Source organism: Apis dorsata, unplaced genomic scaffold, assembly GCF_000469605.1.
Source record: "Apis dorsata unplaced genomic scaffold, Apis dorsata 1.3 scaffold_117, whole genome shotgun sequence".
NCBI lineage: Eukaryota > Metazoa > Arthropoda > Insecta > Hymenoptera > Apidae > Apis > Apis dorsata.
In genome coordinates this window covers 351,576-375,300 of record NW_006263411.1, presented here as the reverse complement: position 1 = coordinate 375,300, position 23,725 = coordinate 351,576, and the positions used below count along the sequence as shown (strand labels likewise).

At 24.8% G+C, this 23,725-nt stretch overlaps 3 protein-coding genes and 2 long non-coding RNA genes across 12 annotated transcripts; 2 read left to right on the top strand and 3 right to left on the bottom strand.

The window, feature by feature from the left end:
- The first annotated feature begins 377 nt into the window (after nucleotides 1-377).
- Nucleotides 378-3,025, top strand: LOC102674120 (sialin-like). Of its 5 annotated transcripts, none has more exons than XM_006612607.2 (9): nucleotides 378-624; nucleotides 735-962; nucleotides 1,059-1,218; nucleotides 1,297-1,409; nucleotides 1,525-1,656; nucleotides 1,733-1,940; nucleotides 2,014-2,158; nucleotides 2,248-2,362; nucleotides 2,438-3,025. In XM_006612607.2, exons 2-9 carry the CDS (start codon nucleotides 771-773, stop codon nucleotides 2,591-2,593), a joined length of 1,221 nt encoding a protein of 406 aa, XP_006612670.1. In that variant the 5' UTR covers nucleotides 378-624; nucleotides 735-770; the 3' UTR covers nucleotides 2,594-3,025. The 5 variants fall into 5 exon arrangements, with proteins under 5 accessions (XP_006612670.1, XP_006612669.1, XP_006612671.1 ...); XM_006612606.2 differs by having other exon boundaries at nucleotides 437-624; nucleotides 690-962; XM_006612608.2 differs by having other exon boundaries at nucleotides 443-624; nucleotides 719-962.
- On the bottom strand, nucleotides 1,259-2,015 carry LOC102674026. Its single transcript, XR_004149974.1, has 3 exons — nucleotides 1,859-2,015; nucleotides 1,523-1,651; nucleotides 1,259-1,460 (listed from the first exon to the last, which is right to left on the bottom strand). It is a non-coding gene; the product is annotated as an uncharacterized LOC102674026 (long non-coding RNA).
- A 1,704-nt stretch (nucleotides 3,026-4,729) lies between the features above and the next one.
- Nucleotides 4,730-6,922, bottom strand: LOC116185182. The gene is made up of 3 exons (XR_004149977.1): nucleotides 6,596-6,922; nucleotides 5,048-5,935; nucleotides 4,730-4,962 (listed from the first exon to the last, which is right to left on the bottom strand). It is a non-coding gene; the product is annotated as an uncharacterized LOC116185182 (long non-coding RNA).
- On the top strand, nucleotides 5,101-16,233 carry LOC102679191 (MATH and LRR domain-containing protein PFE0570w-like). 2 transcript variants are annotated; one of them, XM_031508989.1, is made up of 7 exons: nucleotides 5,101-5,244; nucleotides 7,894-10,438; nucleotides 10,701-10,831; nucleotides 10,937-10,995; nucleotides 11,075-11,253; nucleotides 11,428-11,862; nucleotides 12,499-15,499. In XM_031508989.1, the coding sequence occupies exons 2-7, from the start codon at nucleotides 7,947-7,949 to the stop codon at nucleotides 15,497-15,499; spliced, it is 6,297 nt and encodes a 2,098-aa protein (XP_031364849.1). In that variant the 5' UTR covers nucleotides 5,101-5,244; nucleotides 7,894-7,946. The 2 variants fall into 2 exon arrangements, with proteins under 2 accessions (XP_031364849.1, XP_031364850.1); XM_031508990.1 differs by lacking the exon at nucleotides 5,101-5,244 and having other exon boundaries at nucleotides 7,947-10,438; nucleotides 12,499-16,233.
- On the bottom strand, nucleotides 16,115-23,317 carry LOC102672836 (hemocyte protein-glutamine gamma-glutamyltransferase-like). Of its 3 annotated transcripts, XR_004149975.1 has the most exons (9): nucleotides 23,085-23,315; nucleotides 20,764-21,249; nucleotides 19,951-20,177; nucleotides 19,088-19,689; nucleotides 18,705-18,802; nucleotides 17,791-18,081; nucleotides 16,998-17,158; nucleotides 16,310-16,655; nucleotides 16,115-16,231 (listed from the first exon to the last, which is right to left on the bottom strand). XR_004149975.1 is itself a non-coding variant. In XM_031508991.1 (8 exons), the coding sequence occupies exons 2-8, from the start codon at nucleotides 21,230-21,232 to the stop codon at nucleotides 16,368-16,370; spliced, it is 2,136 nt and encodes a 711-aa protein (XP_031364851.1). In that variant the 5' UTR covers nucleotides 21,233-21,249; nucleotides 22,355-22,509; the 3' UTR covers nucleotides 16,312-16,367. The 3 variants fall into 3 exon arrangements, 2 of the variants coding, with proteins under 2 accessions (XP_031364851.1, XP_031364852.1); XM_031508991.1 differs by lacking the exons at nucleotides 16,115-16,231; nucleotides 23,085-23,315 and adding an exon at nucleotides 22,355-22,509 and having other exon boundaries at nucleotides 16,312-16,655; XM_031508992.1 differs by lacking the exons at nucleotides 16,115-16,231; nucleotides 16,310-16,655; nucleotides 16,998-17,158 and adding an exon at nucleotides 17,672-17,719 and having other exon boundaries at nucleotides 17,775-18,081; nucleotides 23,085-23,317.
- Between the last annotated feature and the right edge of the window lie 408 nt (nucleotides 23,318-23,725).

Genomic DNA, 23,725 nt, shown 5'->3' with positions numbered 1-23,725 from the left:
TATATATATATATATATATATATATATATATATATATCACTGTATAATTAATATCAGTGAATACAATTCAATTTTATTAGAAATAATATAAGAAATAATATAATTAGTTATAAGATTTTATAGATTTAATAAATTATAATTAAATTATATTAGATAAGATATATTATATAAGATAATAAATAATATTAAAATAATAAGATTCTCTTTTTACTTACTAAAATCATGAAATATATATATCCAAATTTTTTCTTTATTCTTTTTGAATTAATTTAATTATGTGTATGTATTTATAGTTATAATTATATATAAGTTATAGCATACTAGATGGTGTAAAAAAAGATTGGTATTTCTGAAATATATTATAATTTTATAAGATATATCTATTATATTTTTTGTCTGTGCTTATATAAATATATTATCATATTCATACTTCCAGCAATTTTGCTTATATCCAAGCACCATCTACAGAAAAGATTTGAAAACGTGTCGTACACGTTGTCGCATAATTGCAAAATGACAATATTTGACACGTCTCGAATTTTGTAGATTTTATGTGTTACAATGTGAATATTTTTTATGTTGTTTTTTTTGTTACGTTTATTAAATGTAGCACTGTTTAATCAGGTAAAAATTACACAAGTGATGTTTTTTATTAATATTAACATAATTTAAATAATACAATGTTTTAGTACATTTTTTAATCAACGTGTCAATTAAGGTTAAAAATCCTCTAGATATACGATATGACTGATTTGAAAAATTAACCAAACATGCCGAAATTTCGAATGCTTCCACGTACTTCGCGAATTGTAGCATTATGCTCTGCCGCGAATTTTATAAATGCGGCAGATCGAGTTATAATGCCCATAGCAATTGTTCCCATTTCTGACGAATTTAAATGGAGCTTATACTGGCAAGGTTGGATACTTTCTGCCTTTGCCTTTGGTTATTTTACTAGTCAGGTATATTAGGATATTTAATATTAAAAGTTAGTTATGACCTATTTATTTTAAGAAATTATTTAAAATCATTATATTTATATTTAATTTTTATATTAGATTATTGGTGCAAATACAGCAAGTCGTTTTGGATGTAAAATGGTATTAATGTTGGCTGTTTTATTGTGGTCTATTAGTACAGTTATAACTCCAATCTTAGCTCAATCAGTCCTATTGCTCATTATTTGTAGAGTAGTTCTAGGACTTGGAGAAGGTTTAGGTAAAATATTATTAAATAAATAATTTTACAACATTATTAATTTTGTAAATCATATATTTTTCTCTAAATTGTTATTAGGTTTACCAGTTATTTTTCACTTATTTGCACATAATGTACCTGTAGAGGAACGATCTAGAGCATTTGGATATCTTGTAGCAGCTGGCTCTGTTGGACAAGTTGTTGCATCTATTGTATGTTTAAAATGTATATTATATTATATGTATATTATAATGTTATTTTTTCTATATTTTATTAAAAAATATTTATTGATAATTATTTCATTTAAAAGATAAAAAATACTTACAGTTGTGTCCTCATTTGTCATGGCAAACAGGATTTTATTTATTTGGTATAATTGGTATTATATGGACACTTTTATGGTTATTATTATATCACGAAACTAATTCTCAAGATGAAATCCCATTATTTGTACCTAAGGTAAAACAGTCAATTTGTTTAAATTATGTTTTATTTTAAATAAATATTTTAGAATTAATTATATTTCAATTTTAAGACAACACAAAATAGAAGTTTGCGTTGGACTGAATTTATTTCACATTGGCCTTTATGGGCATTGTATATAGCACATTTTGCAATGAATTGGAGTAACTATATAATAATGCAATGGTTACCAACTTACTTGGCTAGAAATCTTTCTGCTAATAAAGAAAGTATTAGTTTAACAGCACTTCCATATATTGTGAACTCTCTTGTTGGTATTGGTATGTATTATACAATATTTTTATTTTATAAAAAAATTATGAAAAATTAAATATTTCAATTATTTCATTACAGTTGCTGGACATAGTGCTGATAATCTCATACAAAAAAGGTGGCCAGTCTTATCTGTAAGAAGATTAATGACAAATATAGGTTTAATTGGTCCTGGTGCATTTTTACTAGCATTTTGTGCTGTGGATAATTTACTTGCTGCAGTAATGTTAGTCTTACAATTAAATTAGTCATTAGTTATAAAATAATTTTTTATTTTAATTTTATAACATAACTTAAAATCATATTTATCTATAGCTTTGTATCAATATCTATGGGACTTTGTGCATGTAATTCTGCTGGTCATCTTAGTAATCATGCAGATATAGCTCCAAATCATGCGGGAATCACATTTGCAGTTTCTAATACTATTGTATGTCTTTATCTATTAGCATTACAAATATTTTACAAATAATAGTTAAATTAGTAATTTAACTATATATTTTAGGCAACTATACCGGGTATTTTATGTGGTCCATTAACAGCTGAATTAGTGACTGCATCGCATGGTCGTTGGATGCCTGTTTTCGTGTTAGCTGCGGCAATCAATTTTACAGGGGCCATCATATACCAAAGTCACAGTGCAGCTTTACCAGTATTGTGATATGTAATGAGCAAAATCGTGTTCACAAATATTTATTATCGAAGAAACATAATTGATAAAAATATGTTGCATAAACATACTTTCTTCGATCATGATCATCGAATACGACTTTTATTGAAAATTTTATCACTTATAATAAGATACCAATATGGCACATTTATGACACATTGGTTAGTTGAAAATATATCAATGTATTAGACACATATAGAATAAGAAAGTTTTACATTTTTTGCGTTCAGTTTGCAGTTCACGGCATAATGCTGGTCATTCATTAGAATAGTGCCATAATTTTTTCATGGCGGAATTGGTTAAACAACTTTTTTAAGTGAATTGTAAAATACATTAGCCTATGTGCATTTTTAGTTTGTATATTTTTTAATGATACTAACAACAAATATTTTGTGATAATTTTAATATATAAATAAACGAAAATTCTCATTTTTTCATATAGAAAATAAATGTATATTCTGTAAAACACAAGACTGTATATAAAAGAAAAAACAGAAATTAATTTTCACATATTCAAATTTATATATGTATTTGAAGCACTTTCATATAAAAAGATATAATTAAATAAGCAATGTACTGTACTACATTTAATGAAAAAAATATGTTTTCTATATCGTTTGAAAATATTTTTCAAATATTATTCCTATATCTTTTTTACTATTTAATTTTATTATTTATTATCATATAATTTTACTATTTATAATATCATTCTTGTTTCTAAATTCATGTGAGTATGTATAAATTCAATTTTAATATTTCAATATTTAAAGTTCTACATAGGTTTTAAGGATGTATCTTTTTTCAAATATTCTGATTGAAGTACATGACATAATGCATTTCGAGGATAGTTATTATTCAATGCATGCAAACCCATTTCTATGAAAGCATTGTCTTTATACATATTTTTAGTTTGGATTGAACTATCACTATTTATTTTATTATTATATTGTGTTGAAGGATTATTATCTTCTTTTGGTGATAACATTTTTGTAGTTACTTCTTTTATTTTTGTACTTTCAATTTTTTGATCTAATGTTTGTATAGAATTTTCTTTCTTTATACTTTTCAATTTTTCTTGTGAGAAACTCTGTTGTGGGAAATCTTCAGAATTGTCAATATCGTATAAATCGAAAGAATTTATATTTAGCTTTTTTAACATATTTGCTATATCGTCAGTAGAAATGTCTAATTCTTTAATTTCCAATTCCTTTTTACTAACAGAATTCTTTTCTACGTCATTAATGTATTTATCCAAATATTGTTCAATATCAGAATTAATCTTTTTTAAATTTATTGAACTATTTGTGCCTGTATTTCGTTTATTCAACCGCAAATTGTTATTTAATTTTGTACCACTTTTGGTATTTTGAATTTGTATATTGGAAAAAAGAGATTTTTTTTCAATTTTTTTATTGCACACATCTTTTGATGAAATTACTTCTAATGAACTATTTTTTAGAGTATCATTCGGTATATTGTTTATTTTATCATCAACTATTTTTTTATTTTCTTTAGGAAAGAGCATGTGTTTGATTTTTCCCGCTTTTTCATCAAAAGATAATTCTGATTTTATTTCGCCTCGTTGCAAATATTGATTTGATTTCGGATTCAAATAGAGTTTTTGAATTTTATCTATTTCAAGTGTCATTCTTTCTAACGTATCATATAATTTTCTCGTTCGAACATTTTTATAATTTTTATTTTGAGTCCATCCGCCATCTGCACGTAATGTTCGCCAATCTGATTTTACTTTTTCAACTTCTCGATCGATATCGTTAATATGTTTGTCTGAAAAATCAATTTTTAAACATTTTTATAACGATATATAAATATGTTTCATATATATTTCATAAAATAGTTAATAAATATATATTTGATTTATCTAATACTTTTAATCTTATTTTTTATAAATCATTTTGAAATAATTGAAATACATGAAATGTATTAGTGAAAGATAAATGTTTAAAATTTTAAGTGTCATTAATTAATATTAAATATAATAAATATAATAATAATGAATATTTTAAATACTATGCAATCATGAATAAAGGATAAATATTAAATTTTAATTATATTTTATATTGAATTTTAAGGTAAATATAAAATAAATTATTTATCAAAAAGAATTTATGTAAAGATCTTACGTCTTGCACTACGATTTTTAATCAATCGTTCTTCAACATTTGTTTCTTGTTTTTTTATAGTAGGTAAATTAGCATTTTTTCCATAATTAGTTATATTTTCGTGTTTTCCCGAATTTCCTAGTATAGTATCGCTACGCGGATGTAATTTTGGTAACACTGCGTGTGTCTGAATATTATTGAAACTTTGCTTATCATTTATAAGTTTCATAGATAAATCTAAAAACACAATGTGAAGTCAAATATAAATTTTTAATCAAACTAAAGAGATATTCATATTTTATGTTCAAAGAAAATAGTATACCTCCTTGTGCGATATTAGATGGATTTCGTGCTCCTTTTGTTGTCGTTGCATTATTAGAAATTGATATGGAATTTCCAAATGGATTGAACTCGTATACGAAATTATGTGTTGCTGGAACCCTCTTCGGGATTCTTTTTGTTTTCTTTGAGACAGTTTCTACAGGCTATCAATATTTTCCAACGTATTAATAATTCCAAGTAAGTTATTTAAAGTACAATGACAGGTGCCAGTATTTATTCAGTATAAAAATATAATTGAAAATGAAAAATATTCTTGGGAACAATTATACTGAAATCAATATAACATATCTAACTTTATTTAACCTCCATCCAGATATCTTTTCTTCGGAAGCATCGGTTTTGGTTCGTATCTTTTCTTTTGGTTTGTAACGAAGACTCACATCCGATGAAACTTGTTTCTCATGAACATTCGGCGTAGAGTTCGGTGATTCTTTCTTGTTAATTTTGACAAAACGCGGCCTGTGAAATTCCATAAATCAGTCTTTTCGAAAAACCCATCACCGTTTCGTGCAACACTTCATTTTTGCAAAACTTCAATTTCCATTGTTCTCGTACTAACATCATAGACGTATTTTTCGCTTAATGCATTCGCTTTTGTTCGGCATTACAAAGAAAAGCTTGAATTAATCTTATCGTAATATTTTTCTTTCTTTATCTTTTTCTAATTTTTACATATTTCAGTTAAAATATCGAATCTTACTTGTTGTAAATGTTGACACGAGTGTATTCGTCGATGATTTTCTCGGGTTTCACGAAATGTCGAAAATTAAATATAACTTTATTTCCTTCCTTGGAGAAGATAGGTCCTGAACGAACGCGTTTTCTTTTGGTGGAACTCCAAATATATTTGCACCAATTTTTGTATTCACTGAAATATATAGAATGTTTTATAATTGATAATATAAAGTGATTCTATGTAAAAAAAATAAGTTGAAAATATTTTTTCATTTAAAATTAATTTTCAAAAAAAAAAAATTTGAAAATTATATCGTCAATTATAAAAATCTTTATATATTCAATTTTAATTTTATCAAAAACAAGAATTTAAGTGATTTTATTCTACATTTTGTGTTTATATATGAATAGGAATCATCTATTGATAGTTTATTCAACCTAATTAACTTTAATTATTAATATTTAATTTTAATTATAATTTATAAATTGAAAATTTTTCAAACTTATTTTATTTGAAAATGAAGTCTTAAATGAAAAAATTTTATTGTATATTTTCGATTTATTTTTTCAAGAATTACATTCTGTACAGTTACAAGATATTCTATATTTTTCTTATTTATTACTAATATTTATTATTAATATAAATTTCATTTTAATAATTATTTTTATTTTATTTATTTATTTTTTTTTAAATATTTTAATTTCTTATTAATATTAGAATTATTTGTCTATCTTTTTGTCAATTTAATTACATTTGTTCTTTTCTTCTAAAATTAATCAAATTGGTGCTCAAAATGTATTCAAAAGATTTATGTTTTGTATTTTATTTTTATTTAATTTGAGTTTTTTATACCTGGATTTATCAGTTTTATTTTGTGAAATTTCTTTGTGCTCGAATTTCGGTTCTATTTCTTTAACAAACACAGACAATCCATTGATACGTTTAACTTCGCGATTCTGATCCTTTGATTCAGGATACAATTGCAAAAAAGCTGGAGCACAGTGCAATCTGGAGCAACTTGGAAATCCCTCGAAAGCTTTCGCCAGTTCCAGAAATAGTTGTCGCACTCTTTCTATATTTTAAGACTTTAACTTTGTTTAATTCATAACCTAGTAAAAAAATATTGCATCAAAGATGGCATATATATAAAAAACAAAATAAAATTAGTTTTGTATCGATATTTTTTAGTGTTGCTAATTTCTGAATTATTCTATTAAATTTCTCAATATTCTCCAGATTTTCTAATGCGATGAAAAACTTATGTATATAAATATTTTTTTAATTAAAAATTAGAAGAAGATATATTAAATATTAATAAGTTAAAATAATGATAAAGAGAATAGATTTATTTTTCTTCAAAAACATTTCTTTTTCTAAAATAATATTAAAATATAAAATAAAGAATTATAATGTACATTTGTAATATATTTATTATATATATTGCAATGTATATAATTATATTAATATATTTGTTATTTACTATATATAATTGTAAACAATAATTTTTTTTAATGAATTTATAATTCTCCTTTCTCTTCACTTTCTTTTTCTTATTCTTTATGTTCAGCATTTCTCTGTAGCATTTTATATTTTTTAAAAATAATTTTAAAATTCTGAAATTTTGATTTTTAATAACATGCATAATTCATTTTATAATTTATTCTTTTTTTTTTTTAATCGTATATAGTTATAATATGATATTTACATCCGCTTCTTGCGATAATAAATACCTATACTTCCGGAGATTAAGAAAAAAGTACGTAGCTTTGATTTTCCTTTTATTACGTATTAATAATTAATTATCAGAATATATTTTATCTTACATATGTTTCATTGATTAAAATATGAATATACTTTTATTTAAAGAATATAATGCCTTTTTTTATCGTTATACTGTTGTATTATTGTTATTCTATTTTTTTTATTTTATATATATATTTTCTATCAATATAAATCAATACTTATCCAAAATTAAACGAAAATGAAGCTCACATACGCTCTGCAAATGTTACCAATTCGAAATTTGATTAATTAAAGAGAACATTTGAAAGTACATGTGATATTGACATTCCAAAATTTACATTAACCCTCATATCTCGAAATTATGTTCATTACAGTGCCAAATATTTTTTGATTTCTTTTCGTTTCAGCCGTTGATTCATCTTTTGCAATTTTGAAATATTACCGTCTCAATGAATCCCGTATGGATAACATCACAATGCCAAGTGAAAATAATCCCACATATAACGAAACGTTATCCTACGAAGCACACATGCTCCAAGAAATTCTGAGAATAAACGAATTGATGATGAAACAGGCTTACCAAAGCAATGAAGAATTTCGTGGTAATAATAAAGTTTCATACAAAAATTATGCCAGAAATTCGATGAATCGGAATAATATTTCTGCGAAAAAACTTAGCGACGAGGCACGTGAAATACATTTTCGAATGATTTCAAAAAGTGTTTCATCGCTGCAAGGAAAAAATGTTTCTTCGAACACTACTGTGTTCAAAGTGCATTCAAAAACTACATTGAAGAAGACAGAATCCAAAAATAATAAGTATCCTGAAGCCGACACTTCTTCGAAGAAAGATACATCTTCGAAACGTAATAGTAATAAACAATCTTTTAAAGTAAACATGAATATTGACGATAAATTAGATATTATTGATCCATTACTACAGGAAGAATGTGTCGCTTCTTCTCTTAAAAAAGAAAAAAATAAAATTTTTCCAAAGAGAATACGAAACATAGGAGATAGAATTGTTGATGATAATGCTGTTAATAATCCTGTTGAATTGGTAGAGATTTACAAAAAGGAAATAAACAGTGAGAATGATTTAAATCGAGAAACGAGTTCGATAAGAACTTTTTCGAAGGAAAATAACGAGCAATGTGAAGTTGAGGAGAATGAGTTTGCATCGTCGAAAATAAAATCAAATAAGCATAAAAAAGAAAGCTATAATGCTAAGAACATGGAAGAGATAGAGAAAATCGACAAAATTGAAGATTTTCAAATAAAATATATACAAGAAAATGGTCAAAATGATGAAAATATACAAAAAAAATACATACAAGAAGAAAATGGTCAAATTAATGAAGGTTTTCATCATCAAGAAAATTTCACATCAAAAAATAATCTTATTAATGAAGATTTACAAAAGAAATATACACAGGAAAATTATGAAAATAATGAAAATTTTGATATTTTTAAACGAAATATATCAGAGACTACTTTTTCTATTAAATCGACTCAAGATGAAGAAGATCAAATCATTAATATGGTACATACATTGAATCCTATGGAAAATGAAACAATGGAATGGAAGGAACAAAATGATTTAAATGAAGATTCGTTACTTACTTTGGAAGAAATTAATCCACGTGTAAATTTGGTTACGATTTTCGAAGTGAGTGAAAAAACGTGCACAAACGAGAAAATGGAGAAATCGGATGGAAAAAATGGTCTTAAAAAATCTGAAGCATCTGAAGATATGCAAAGATGTAGCACAAAAGGAACAGATGATTTATCTATCTGCGAAAATATGAAGATTTTGAAGTCACAAAAATTATGTACCAATACTATTGAAAACATACATTCTTTAGAACATAATAAATATATAAATAATATTATGATAGTAAATAAGGAAAAAAAAGATATATCAACAATTACAATAGAAGAAGAGGAACGCCAAAATAATAATTCAATTATATTGCCAAAAACGACGAAAAGCAACAATTCTTTCACTGAAAATTCTTCAAAATTATTGGATTCTGATTTTTCAAAATCCAATGAATTAGCAAATAATGAATTAATGAAAAAGGAAAAAGAAAATATTTCAATGATTGAAAAGGAAGAAATTCCTAAAGAAAACCATCAAAACAATAATTGGATTTTTTTTCTACAACCAAATAATAAAAATACGGAAAAATTATATATAAAAACTGGTAATCTTAATTCTATTGAAAAAATAAATTTTCCAAACGATTACAAGTATACTGATGATATTAACTCTGCAAAGATAGAAGAGAATTCTATGTTTAAGAAAGAAAATAATAAAATGAATCATGGTGAAGATAATTTAAATATTGATTCTTATAAATCGAATACGTTTAGTGAATCTTCTATTATCTTAAATGAAAACGAAATTTCAAAAATATCGATGCAACGTAATAATAGAATTGATAATATTAAGGATTCAAGCAGTAACTTGTCATCAGACAGAGAAACCATTAATAGAATAATAAACAAAAAATTAAAACTAAAAAGAAGAAATTCAAATACAGATTTATCGGGAAAAAACAAAATCAAAGTAGTGATTGAAAAACGGGAAAATAAAAAAAATGATAATGATAAGAATATAATTGATGACGATAAAACTTGTTTGTGCGATGAAAATGTACAACCATTAATTGACAAAAATAAAAAAGAAGATGAAAATTCTCAAGATTTTCATAAAGAAAGCACACGAATTAAAATTAATAATAACGAACAAGAAAAACCTAAAGAACAATTAAATCAAATTAGTAACGATAAAGTAAATATATGTCAAATGTTGATAAAGATTCACGAACGATTAACTTCTGATTGGCAACGATTAAAACGACTTCAAATGAAATTGCAAATTTCGGTTTCAATGATATCGATAAATCCGATGATGATGTTCCAATTATTGGATAAAACTATAACAAGGTATAAAATAAAGAAAAAACAATCAATTATTATTTTTTCATTAATATAAATTATTAAAGCATTAAAATAATTAATCTTTATAATTTTCTTAAATATTAAAAATAACTAATGTTGTATTACAATTTTTTTTATCATTTTATGTATTTTATTTTTAAAATAATATGATTTTTAAAAACAATTTAAAAAACATGAGGAAATTAACTCAGAAAACTTTTAATGGTAATTTTAATTTTTGGACAATTTTAAAAATTATAATATATAGGTGCAAGAGTTATATTCATGGTGCAAACGATAGTTATAAAGCTGAAACAGAAATCACTAATATTTTATTACATCATGTTATTGAATTGGTGAAAATTATGCAAATTAACAAAACGACTTTGGAAAATCAAGGTTTATATATTTGCTTTGATATTTTTTACTTTATTCTTTTTAAAATTTATACTTTTACTAAAAAGTAATTATTTACAAAAAAAAATGAAATATTTTTTATTGCAGAACAACGTATTGATCAAATGCAATTAGAATTGCTTCAAGGTCATCAAACTAATAAAAAAGTATGGTAAAATGTGATGATATTTTTATTAATATATACTTGATATTTTTCTCGTCAATAATTACTTGTAACGAATATAGAGAATTTTCTTGAATGAAATAATTTTAACTTCGAACTATTGGACGAATGAAATATTTTACCTAATCAAAAATATTTCATGTTTGGTGAAACAAGTAATGGCTGAAAACGAGGAAAAAGAAAACTTGAGAAATTTAGGAAGACATAAACGTCATATAAACAATATTTCTAATGATACCAAGTAATTTTATAATATATTTTTAACAATATTATAATTTAAAATTGATAAAATTTTTTTTATTTTTTAAATTTTGAATTTTATATAATTTTATTTTTTCTTATGCTCATATTTTTTATTAAATCGATCTTGAAATATTATTATTTAATAAATATACATATAATATATACATTTCAGATACAAAGTTGGAATGACTCGATTAAAAAATACGAAATTAGAGCTTGTAAAAAAAGAAAGTAATATCGAGACCCAAATGTCAATGGTTACAAATCCTATCAATCCTTTGAAACAATCCAAATCTAAGACCTTCACAAAATCATTATATTCACGAGGTTTAGATAAAGAAAAACATTTAGATGATACGCAATCAATTATTGATAAAAAAATAACCGATAATCGTCATTTAGAACGAAAACCACCAAAAAAGATGTTCAATTCAAGTTCTAATCAGTACAAACAATCGATTTCCCGCCAAAAACACCGTAATAATCAGCAACCTGTTTGGAAACCAGGTGGTGCAGTAAAATTTCCTAATACTTCCAACAGTGCGACGATGTTAAAATTTCGTCCAATGTTACATATCAAAGAAAAAACGAATTCGGACAGTGCAAAGTATACAATAAATTTGTTATTATGAAAATTTAGATATAATAAGAATATTATAAAAAATATAAGTATAGTCCATAAAAATAAGTTTGAAATTTAATTTTATAAAATTTAAATACTATTGAAGGAAATATAAATTATTATCAACTATTGGTAAAGAAATTAACCATTAAAATTTTTAAGTAAAATAAAAAAAGAAATTTAATTAATTAAAATAAGAATAGAATTTTAAATCAATTAAACTGATTAAATAAAATTGTAAAAATTCCACTTATTTTATAATTTCTTTTAACATTTTTTTAATCTTTTATTGTCTATTTTTTTTTATATTTTATTGTCTATTTATTATATTTTAATTCATTATTTTAATAGATATAAAAAAACTAATTAGACTATTGGCAAGTAAACAACAAGAAAATAGATCACATGAAAAAAATCTTAAAAATGATATTCTTCTAATTAAAGAATTATATTTTGAATTAAACTTCAAACTTTAAAGTTTCGTAAAAATGTTAAACAAAAATGAAATATTATATAATATTGTATAATATTATACATTATATAATTATATTTATAATTTTTAATAAGAGCGTATAATATTATAACAAAATTGTTTGATATTAACAAAAATTGTTCATTTAGAGAAGAAAAGCAGCAGAAACGTGGAACGAATGATTGTAAGAAGAAGCCCTCCAAAATACATTCAACGAAAGATATCGTATCCAACATGGATAATTTTAAAATGATAAAAGGGAGAAGTACCACTAGCTTGAAAATCAGTCCCAGAACGAAAACAAGAGGAAAAATATCAAGACCTCTATCAAAAACTTATGAATCTCTCGAAGGAAATAAGTCTTTATGTGACATGATAAATCAAAAGATCATGAAAGATTCAAAAGTTCTTAAAGTTTTGGAAGAGATTATTAAAGATGCGAAAAAGAAAGAAAATAAAAATTCCGATAATGAAACGAATACCGTTCCTTTCAAACAATCATGTGAATTGATTGCAGTCAAAGAGGAAATGAAAATTAATGAAGAAGAACCTACGAGGGATATCGATTCTGAAATATATAAAAAAAATAAATTAAACGTTAATGAAGGATTTCAAGAAAATCTTAAAATGCCAGAAAGTATACCAGAAAATTATTCGGTACCAATGATATCGAAAAATTTTATTCCAGTTGCAAATACCAATGTTGAAGATGTCGTAGAAAATGTTGAACTAAATGGAAATTTTCAACCAAAAATTAAATCGAATTTTGCCTCTGAAAACAATGCAAATTGTGTTGTAAATTTTACTTCATCTTCAGTTGATACTGATAAATTAGAAGTTTCGAAATTATATGAAACATGCCCAACTTCTAATCTTTCATCAGTTGTTTCGCATGACAAAATAAAGGAAAATGAAAATTTTAAGGAAAATAATGTTTCTCAAATTTGTATTCTCGATTGTAACGAAAAACAAGAAAAATGTGATACTTCAGATTCGAATATTCTTATTAATAAACCGAGTTATATTAAAGAGAAAGCAAATATAAAAGAGAAAACAAAAGTGGGTTCTCATACAATGTCATTGGTTATGTTAAAAGAATTTCTTTGTAATCAGGGTATCGATGTTAATCTGGTGAATAAAGCCGAAAAATATCTAAAAAACAAGCAAAGAATGTGTAAAGGTTTGAAAAAGAAATCTATCAGCTTTGCAGATGTACCTTCAAGCATTGAATATAATTGTCATTTTAAAACAGGTTTGAAAAAAGAAAATAATTCACAGGAGATGTTAGAAAACGATATTAAAAAGATTAACGACAATATTGTTGAAGATGAAAAAGTTTTAAATGAGATTTCTTTCCTACCTTCGTTAGAAATAAAAGATAACGAATATAATTGCTATTTTAAAGCAAGTTTGAAAAAAGAAAACAATTCAGAGATGTTAGAAAAAAATATCGAAAAGGTTGACGACAATATTGTTCAGAATAAAAAAGTTTTAAATGAGATTTCTTTGTTATCTTCGATAGAAACAAAAGATATCGAACATAATTGCCATTTTAAAGCAAATTTGAAAAAAGAAAACAATTTAGAGAAGAAATTAGCAAAAGATATCGAAAAGATGGATGACAATATTATGGAGAATAAAAAAATTTTAAATGAACTTTCTTTGCTATCTTTGTTAAAAACAATGAAAGATGTTGCAACAGATACACTTAAGGTTAACAACAATGCTTATTCTCAGACTAGTGTTTTTTGTAAAACATCTAAAAGTTTACAGACTATTCTTGAAAATAACTTAGCGATGATGAAATTACAAGCAATGGAAACGCAAACGGAACGGGAACAAAAAAATGCGTTTTCAATGATGGATTTATTTCCGGTTATTGATAATTCAACAGAGACGGAAGAATTTTCTTATATTGTCAAATCTGTAAATTCTAAAAATGAAAACGATTTTAACGAAGAAGATTTAAAAATAGAACTTCATGAAAATAATAATGATCTTTCGAAGAATGATTATAAAGAAAACTTTAGAAATATTTCTACAAAGCTAATTGAAGAGTTAAAATCAACCAATATAGAATCTACTGAGAATATAAAAGTGATTAAAAGTGATAAAAATTCATCTAAAGAGTGTTCTCAAATGTTTCAACAATTATTGGATCAGATACACGAAGAGTGTGATGAATCTTTATCAGATTATAAGAAAGATGAATTATTTTTCAACGAATCAGAAGAATCATCAACATCCGGTGGATCTTCTAAAAATTGTATTTTTGATAATAGTAAGATTAAAAAAGAAAAAGAAGATGAAGATCAATCTGTTGTTAAAGTTATTTCAAGTGGAATAGTGGTAGCTTTTCAAGTTGCCGCCATTAGAGCACGAAATATATACCGGTCTATACGTATCTACAAACGGAAGTTAAGAGAGAATGCGAGAAAATTGAAAAAAGAATCAAAACATAGGAAAAAAATTAATGAAATTTACAAATCGAGTGAAAGTGGATCGAAGAGCATATTAAAAAGTAACAGTGTGGCAAACATCATTATGCAAAAGAAAAACGATAAGAGAAATGGCATCATCGAATTATTTAAGAATCTCAAGCAAACGGAAATTACGTCACCATTAAGCGAAACATCTTTTGATAGTCACAGTGAATCCGAGAATAATAGTTTTAGATCTGTGAAAATATCGTCATCAGATATTTTTTCCAATGAAATGAATTTTGAAAACATCGAGTTGAGAAATTCGGAAGAATCGACCAACAATCTTGTGACTAAAAACACGAGTTTTAAATCTGTTAAAATGTCATCATTAAATATTTTTTCCGACGAAAATTTTAAAAACGATTTAGAAAATCCGAAAAAATCATTCAACAGTATTGCGTTGAAAGATATAAGATCTTTAATGGAGTTTTTAGTGAATAAAACCGGTGATATAGAATTCGAGAGAATTGAATGTGTTCAGAAAATTTCGAATAATAGTATGTGCAAAACAAAATCGCATGAAGATATAAGAACAGAATCTTTGAAAAGAAAAAAAGAATTCAGGATGTTTTCGAGTGAGAATTTATTAGTTTTGATTTATAGTATGCTATGTATTTTTGTTTTCTGGTGTTTAAACTTTACGATCACTTGTGACATTTTCTTGTGATTTGTGTAATGTCTTTGTGTATTTTATTATTTTACGTTTATATTGTTTCCTTCATATTATCATATTTGTTGTATATTGTTAATGTTCTTTTTATTTTGTATTTGTTTTTGAATGCATGTCATTCCTTCTTTATTCTGTTATTTTATGAATTTTGTGATAGATTTGTATTTTGTATATTTAGTTTATTGTTGAAGTCTAAAGATTTAACCAAAATGATTTTGTTAATTAAAAAATTAAATTAAAAATATTTAACCAATATTATATGATGTTTATTTAAATAAGATATCTAAATATAATTACACAAATTGGAATATACATAAACATTTAATAGATTTAATAGATATTATTTTTATTGATATGTATCATAAGACATGCAAAATGATATATTATAAATCATTTTTTAAATGCACAATATATATCACGTGTATAAAATAACAAATTACAAAACTTAATCTCATCTCACGATTAAAAACACAAATATTTACATTAATTTCCTTCGTAATCTTGTTCTTTAAAAAAAATATTATAATATTTAAACATTAAAGAACAAACTTACTGAAAAAATTAATGTACATGACGAATATTGTATATATTTAGTTCCATGCTATTTTCTTTCATTACATAATCTCTTTCCTCATATAGGATCTCAACGTTTTAATCACGTAATCCATTCTAGAATGTATCTTCGATATCTTCAAATATTTTTACAGCCATCAACTTATATTTATCGATCTCAAAAAAAGGACTATGCATTTCTATAATCATAATAATATTTAATGGAACGCGTGATACTTAAAGATATCAATTTATAAGATATTTATTAATCGAAGATGAAAATGAAATTGATATCATTCAAATTTGAAGAATTTTATTCATCCATATCAAGAACATCAATGACAGCGGATCCTGTAACATCTACTAGCTCTTTCGAAGTGAAAGTGGCAATGATCTTTTGCGATCCAGCCTTTTGAGGAATCAATTGATGTTCTACATAGACGTCTTCTTCGGGATCAACATCTCTGAATGCTAGTGTTTTGTTTCTTGTTAATCCTGGACCAGCATAATTGAATTTACAATCTGTTAATACCCTTTGCAAAGGATTTTTGAATCTAAGACTGATAATTGATGGTTTTCCTACTGTAGGTTCTCCATCGATCTGGAAAATATTGATCGATTAGAAATTAGAAATGAAAATTTATAAGATATATTATATATCTATATTAATTATGAGTAAAATAAATTTTAAAAAATATAAAAGAAGAACTCGATTAATTAGATTGTGATTATCAGTGATCTTGATTAATTAAGAATCTCGATAAATTAGAATTTTAATTATTCAAATTGTTTTTTTCAGAAACGAAAAAAAAGAAGCCATAATTTATATATAATTGTGTGATAAATCATTACAATGGTAAAAAGAAGAAAATAAGAAATATTTGAAAATGTTTGACAAGTACGTTATTTTTATATGACTAATTATATTTTACGGATGGTTTACCTTGACTATAATATTTGGTTTCAAGACTTGAAAATCATCTTCATCAGCCCATGTTTGTTTGGTTTCGACCACTGTGGCAATGGAATATAATTTCATATTACAATATTCCACTAGTTTGTCTAAATAATCATCAACCGTGATCGTGAGTCTTAACTGTTCGCCTAAGAAGAAATTAGACGTGATTAAAATCACATATGGATCATATGTGGAAAGTTACATGCAAATGTATAATATTGATTTAGAAATATAAATTATAACTGTTTTGAATCGAATATTTGAATCGAAATCACATAAAGAGTATAAATTCAAATAAAATGCATAACAATATCTTCGAATTATATATATATTAGTATATAATATATAATATTTGAAATATAAATTATTATTAGACATTTGATTCTAATGGAATATTGTCAGAAATAATTTAATGATTCACTAAATGCAGGAATAATATATATTTGGGTAAGACCTATCCAAAATATTTTTGATTTATTATGTAAATCTATAAATTTGCTAACGATCATCTAATTATTAATAAAACGAAGAGGCAATTAATCTTTAAATACAAGTTCAATCTTAAAATACAAGTCTTATTTAAATCATAATATTTTCTGTTAATATATAAATCTGAGCATACATATATGTTTAAATTTTTTTTTCAAACAAAAATTCCATTTTGCTTTGAAATATTAACTTTGATTTAAAAAGATTTAAAAAGAAAAGACAATTTTTTGCGTATGCAATATACAGAATGACTTTAAATTTCGTAAAAATAAAAAATTGTTAAACTCACTGGCATATGGTTCAAGAACGAAATCACCGGACGCTCTCTTTACCAGATGTGCCTTGATTCCCTTATAATATACGCTACCAGCGGATAAAATAGCTTGAATAGTACGTTTCTCGTTCGATTTATTCTTTATATTCACTATTACTGCAAATGGTTGGCCGATATTCACTCGCTCAATATCCACAAGATCAAATTCAACATCTTCCTTAGCTGGTGAGGGCAAGGAATAAAATCTTTTGGCCAGTTCCGTACTGCGTACGGCTCTGTACAACGTTAATCGCTCCAATTCCGTTCCTAAACAACAAATATTAAATTAATATTAATAGCGAGAAACAATGAAAGATTCGAAGATATAATCGAACAAAGAAAAAGCTTTGTAAAGAAAAGATACTTAACGTTTCTAATTTTAATTAAATTGTTAACAACATTGATAATACTAAAACAAACAATACTTAAATCAATCTTGAAATTTTATTAAATCTAAAATTCAATAAGTTTAATTAGAAGAGTTAAAATAGTTCAGTGAGCTTGTAAGTTTAAATAGAAATAATAATCTTGAAAATTGATAATAATTAATTTTTAAATCAAGATCATTTAAAAGTATATGTAAGTATGTATATTTATTCCTATTACTTATTGCCTTTTATCACATTTCATATTATTTATTATTGATTATATTTTCAACTTATTCAATATATTTTTTTTACAAAGGAAACTATTATTATATTATATTTACTATGAATAGAAAACAGATCAAAAATAAATAAATAAAATAAAAAAATTGAATCTAGAAAAAAATCTAATAAAAAATAAATTTAAAAATAAAAAGAAATGTTTGTAATATATTTTGTACATAATTTATAGTATTTAAATATTGATGTACATTTAATATTTGTCTTTATACGATTTATATTTACCTTCTGTTGCTTTATATAAAGATGTTATATCTTCTCTATCTCTGTCTCCATTGGGATCATAGACCCAAGGAGCTTTTGTCAAAATCATTCGACCAATGCTATAAAATAAAAAAAAAATCATTTAAATTTTTTTCAATTTAAAATCAAATTTTAAATTGAGAGATATTGAGAATGTGAATCCAGGTGTCAATTCAATTTTGCATACTTTGTGTTCTCTTACATAAATCGATCTCTTTTAATTGATCTCTCTTGATCATATTTTCACTAATTTACTAATTTATCATTAATTTCATTTTTTATTTTCAAAACATTTCAAATATTCTTCTTTCATTATTTTATACCTCTTTCAATTTTATATGTTAAAATTATTTAAAAAAACTTACTGATACTTATTACAGTCGATCTTCCTGAATCCCATTTCGCTGTCAGGATCCTCTATCCACCTCATAAGATCAGCATTTACGGAAGCCAGCATAAATGTCACATCGTAATTATATCCGACAACTCCTTGTTTAATTGCTTCGACTGAAGCTGGTCCACACTGGTAAACACCCTCCGAAGGTTCTTGGGGCGTTGAATCGATCGCTTGCCATCCACCATATCCTTTAGGCAAATCAGGCCTAGCCATCCAGACATCGTTCCAAACGTGATAATTCCAAATGGAGTCTTCGCCTTCAAGATTGTTCGGATCGTATTCGAGTTCCTCGTTGTCCTTGCTGTAATAACGATCGACAGAGAGCGAGGCGTTCGCATCGTGAGCCGATACCAAGTTTGAAACCACTCTCGATGGTATCCCTAGAGCACGACAGACGGTGGTCACGACACCGGCAAATACCCAACATTGACCGTATTTGACGGATTCTCCTGTTTCTAAGAACTGCTCGAGAATTGGTACACTTCCGGTCCAAGCAGCCGGCGCAGTACCATCTTGATAATCGCCATCCCATCGACCAGTCACTACTCCTTTGTCATCGTTGGAGTTTACCTGTGGATGTTAGATTTTGTATTAGATTAGAGGAAATGAAAAGTAAATTCAAGAAATAATTCGAATCTCGAGAAAGATTTAAAATTTTCGTGAATAATCTCAAATAATAGAAAATAATGACTGAATATAAAAAATAATGGATAAAATAATTTATAATTTGTTTACAAATTTATTAAAAATTATTCGATTTTTTTTTATTATTTCGATTATTTTCATTTTTTTTTTTTTTTTTAGGAATGATTCAATAACAATCAAACTTACGATTCTCGAAATAACTCTACACATTTGAATCGGATCTCCTCTGGAATTAGCTTTGATGCCAGATCTTTCTAATAGTAATTGACAAGCTTTAAGCACATATGCATCGAATTGACCGAATATCCATTCTCTACCGCGTGCACTTCCCCACGCTCCGACCCAAATTTTTCCAACATCATTCAGAATATATTCATCCAGAAGTTGTTCATCCTCCATGTAAACTAAATCCTCTAAAAATAAGAACATATAACATTGCAACAAATAAATATATAAATACATAATTATCATATGTAGAAGATATAACTGATATTTCTATCAGAAAAGTTTAAATTTGTTAAAGATAAAAATTAAAATAAATAGAAATTTTATTACACTGCGTTCATAAAAAGGTAAAATTCCATTTCAATGAAATGGTATAACTTTGATAGTAAATTATTCATAAACTTCATATCATTTTAAATATAAATAGATATTTTTTTCTTCATCTTTTTATGTTTTAGATATATTAATATATTTGTTTTCAATATAATTGTTTTATAAAAATGCTAAAATTCGATGATTCTTCCAGTCAAACACATATGAAAAAAATTGCATAAAATTTATTCTCGCTAAATATTACATTGAAGCACATTGCGATGCAAACATTGATTCAAGTGACAGAGGTTTAAAAGTTCAATGTTTTTTCACATAATGCTGCAATAATATTTTAATATCGCATAAAAGCATTAATTAAAACTCATCATTTGAATCAATGCTTACATGACAACATTTCAATTGTAATAATATTCCATAAACTGTTTAAAATACAATATCTACCTTTCAACCAGGGATTAAATAACAAATAAATATCCTTGTCATAATTATAGGTATTTGGAGATTTCTTGCTCCCCACGATAGTGGTCTCTATGTTTAACTGCCACATGCCAACAGGACTGTCTACAGGACTTCTTACTTCCGCTGATAAATCCACGCCACTAACACCCATCAAACGCACACCCCATGCCTCTAAATCTGTCAGATAACTATCTCTATTGGTGATAATGTTCACTCCTCTAGTTCCTCTAAGAACATTCGGATTTGGTCCAAAACTGAACAGTAATCTAACGATGTCTATTTCATCTATATATTCTCGATTGAATCTCAAGGCAATGTGGAAAGATTGTCCTCGTCTGAGGACAGCAGCTGGAGGATCGAGATGTACTAATTCGTAATTGATGGTATGATGTAATTTTGCATTTTCTTTTTCGTAAAGATACACCATCTCAACGACCAATGGCTCTCCCATTTTGTTGATTTTGGTGTCTGTGAAAGAAATTGTTGAAGTATGTAAATAGATAATATTGATAATAGAATTTGTTTTTTTATTTATGATATATTAGAAATAAATATTGTATGATAATTCTTATAATTTTGAATATTCTTATTTTAAATAATTTTAAAAATGAATCTAGATATAAAATTTAAAGCACTATATGTGTAAATATTAATTTACTACATAAAAATTCCCAAATGGATTACATCATTAATTTGCATATATTAATATTTTGTTGAATTTCTTTGCCAATAATTAATTTCAATAGTTTTAAAACAGTGAATTTTTATTTTATTTTAATATTTCCTTTTTTTTAGATTATTTGAATTTTAAATTCTTGCGTACAGTCAACAATTTACAAATAAAATGATTCATTTCATTTTAAGAAAACATATATAATTGATAAAAACAGTTATTCATTGTTGCGGATAATCGTATATTAATACAGTCACTAGAAATAGCTATGTTCTCATTCATACATATAGTATGAAAGACAAATATCACTTTCATTTATGTGACAAAGTGCAATTTTATTAAAATTGTATATAGTAAATATAGGAATCATTCTTTACGATAAATTTTTTTGAAATTTAATAACTGAAACATGATAAGAAAACAACAATGGTAATTGGTTTTATAAACCCACAAGAAAAAATATTCATTGATATACTAACGCCACTTTTGATTTAAAAAAAATGACACATGCCATAAATGTTTCATTCCGCAAGAATTTCATTTACAAATATATACAATTTTATATTAATATTTCTTTTTTTATTTACAAATGAAATCGATTTTATTTTCACAAGAAAGATCAATAAAACATGATTTAATAAATATATATAAATCGAATGAAGGAAAAATATTAAAATTAAAATTTTATTTTAATTTTATTAAATATTTCGATATTCATTGATTATTGATTTTATTCGAAATTTAAACATAATTTTATTCAGATCAAAATAAAGTCTGACAGACTTTAACTAAAGACTAACTGCAGTTTTCCAAGAACAAAACGATGTCGAAACTTTAAACATGATGAACAGTTCTCTTAAATACCAGACACATTTTGAATTGCAAGGCAGCGAGATTTACCTTTGATTCATCCAATTGTAAATATCCGGAATCAATCCCAGAACGTGAGTTGCCTTGTAAATGGATGTTTTATTCCTGAATAAAATCAGTACTAAACTCTCGAAAATGATTCACCGATCTTTTTAATAAAATTTCTTGTCTCAAATATTATTAAAAAATAAATGTGATAAACTTCATTATATATAAACTTTACAATATCTCGTAGATATAAAATTATCTTTATATAAGTAATATTTTTAGATAATTAGAATAAATTTAAAATTCATATCATTTTAATATTACTTATTTTTTAAAAATAATTATGAAAATTTAAAATCTAAAGATATAAAAAAGATGTAAAAAAAACTTTTTTTTTTCTTTTTTTTTTTATTTATTAAAAATTTAATTTTTGATTTTATTTTTATTTTTTTATATATTTGTTTTTTAATATAATTATTTTATTTCTCAATTTTCATTATTTAATATTTTTATCACTTAATATATATTAATTTTTTAACAATATTTAAATAATACCATACTTAAAAAACAATTTTTTTTTTAATAATATATGTATATGTTCTTAAGTGTATTAAGAACATATTAAAATAAAATGAACAAAACAAAGATAAAATAAACAAAAATTATAAAAATCAATATAATAATTTTATAAAGAAATTACAAAAATTATAAAGTAAAGAATAATTATTGATATAGAATAGGAAAAAATGTAATTTATGTATGTCAAACTTACAAATTCGATCAAAAAATTAAAGTCGTTATTTTTATATCAGAAGCGACAGATTTTAAATCACGATTAACAATCTTGCACGATACTGAGACTCACAGTGTGTTGCTGTCTTTTTATACAAGGCAGCTTCCTTCAAACCAACTGCAATCCCCACTACACACGTGCAAATAGCACGTGCATCAGCTTTCAATTTTTGGCATGCGTTATCGATTTACAATTCTCTTATAGTAAAGTTTATCATAAATTAATCATTATATAATATATTAATTAATTAATAAATTATCATAAAATTATCATTGAAATATATTTCTTAAATATACTAAACTAAAAATAGATACTATAACATTATAATTCTATATTATGTTATAATATATAATTCTAGTTTCATCATTATCTAAATAAAAAAATAATTTCATAAAAGTTATAGTTACATATTTTATATATAAATTCTTATATTTTCAAAATGTATAATTATGTTATATAATTCCTCTTCATATAATGAGTTATTAAGATACTATTTGTATGATTTGATATAAAATTTATTGATAGACTTTCACACAATAAGTATTCACATAATTTTCATATAAAAATAAGAAAAAAAATAAAATATCCGCTGTAAATCTTTACTTTATAAATATCTATAC

Bases quoted from the DNA above. Each gene is read 5' to 3' on its own strand.
- LOC102674120 (XM_006612607.2), top strand. From the start codon at position 771: ATGCCGAAATTTCGAATGCTTCCACGTACTTCGCGAATTGTAGCATTA. The intron at 1,657-1,732 runs GTAAAACAGTCA...TTCAATTTTAAG, and splicing joins TCCCATTATTTGTACCTAAG to ACAACACAAAATAGAAGTTT. The intron at 2,159-2,247 runs GTTAGTCTTACA...ATTTATCTATAG, and splicing joins AATTTACTTGCTGCAGTAAT to CTTTGTATCAATATCTATGG.
- LOC102679191 (XM_031508990.1), top strand. From the start codon at position 7,947: ATGGATAACATCACAATGCCAAGTGAAAATAATCCCACATATAACGAA. The intron at 10,996-11,074 runs GTATGGTAAAAT...TAACGAATATAG, and splicing joins GTCATCAAACTAATAAAAAA to AGAATTTTCTTGAATGAAAT. The intron at 11,863-12,498 runs GTATACAATAAA...TTGTTCATTTAG, and splicing joins ACGAATTCGGACAGTGCAAA to AGAAGAAAAGCAGCAGAAAC.
- LOC102672836 (XM_031508991.1), bottom strand. From the start codon at position 21,232: ATGGGAGAGCCATTGGTCGTTGAGATGGTGTATCTTTACGAAAAAGAA. The intron at 18,803-19,087 runs GTAAGTTTTTTT...TTTATTTTATAG, and splicing joins ATCGACTGTAATAAGTATCA to CATTGGTCGAATGATTTTGA. The intron at 17,159-17,790 runs GTGAGTTTAACA...ATTTCTTCTTAG, and splicing joins CGTTCTTGAACCATATGCCA to GCGAACAGTTAAGACTCACG.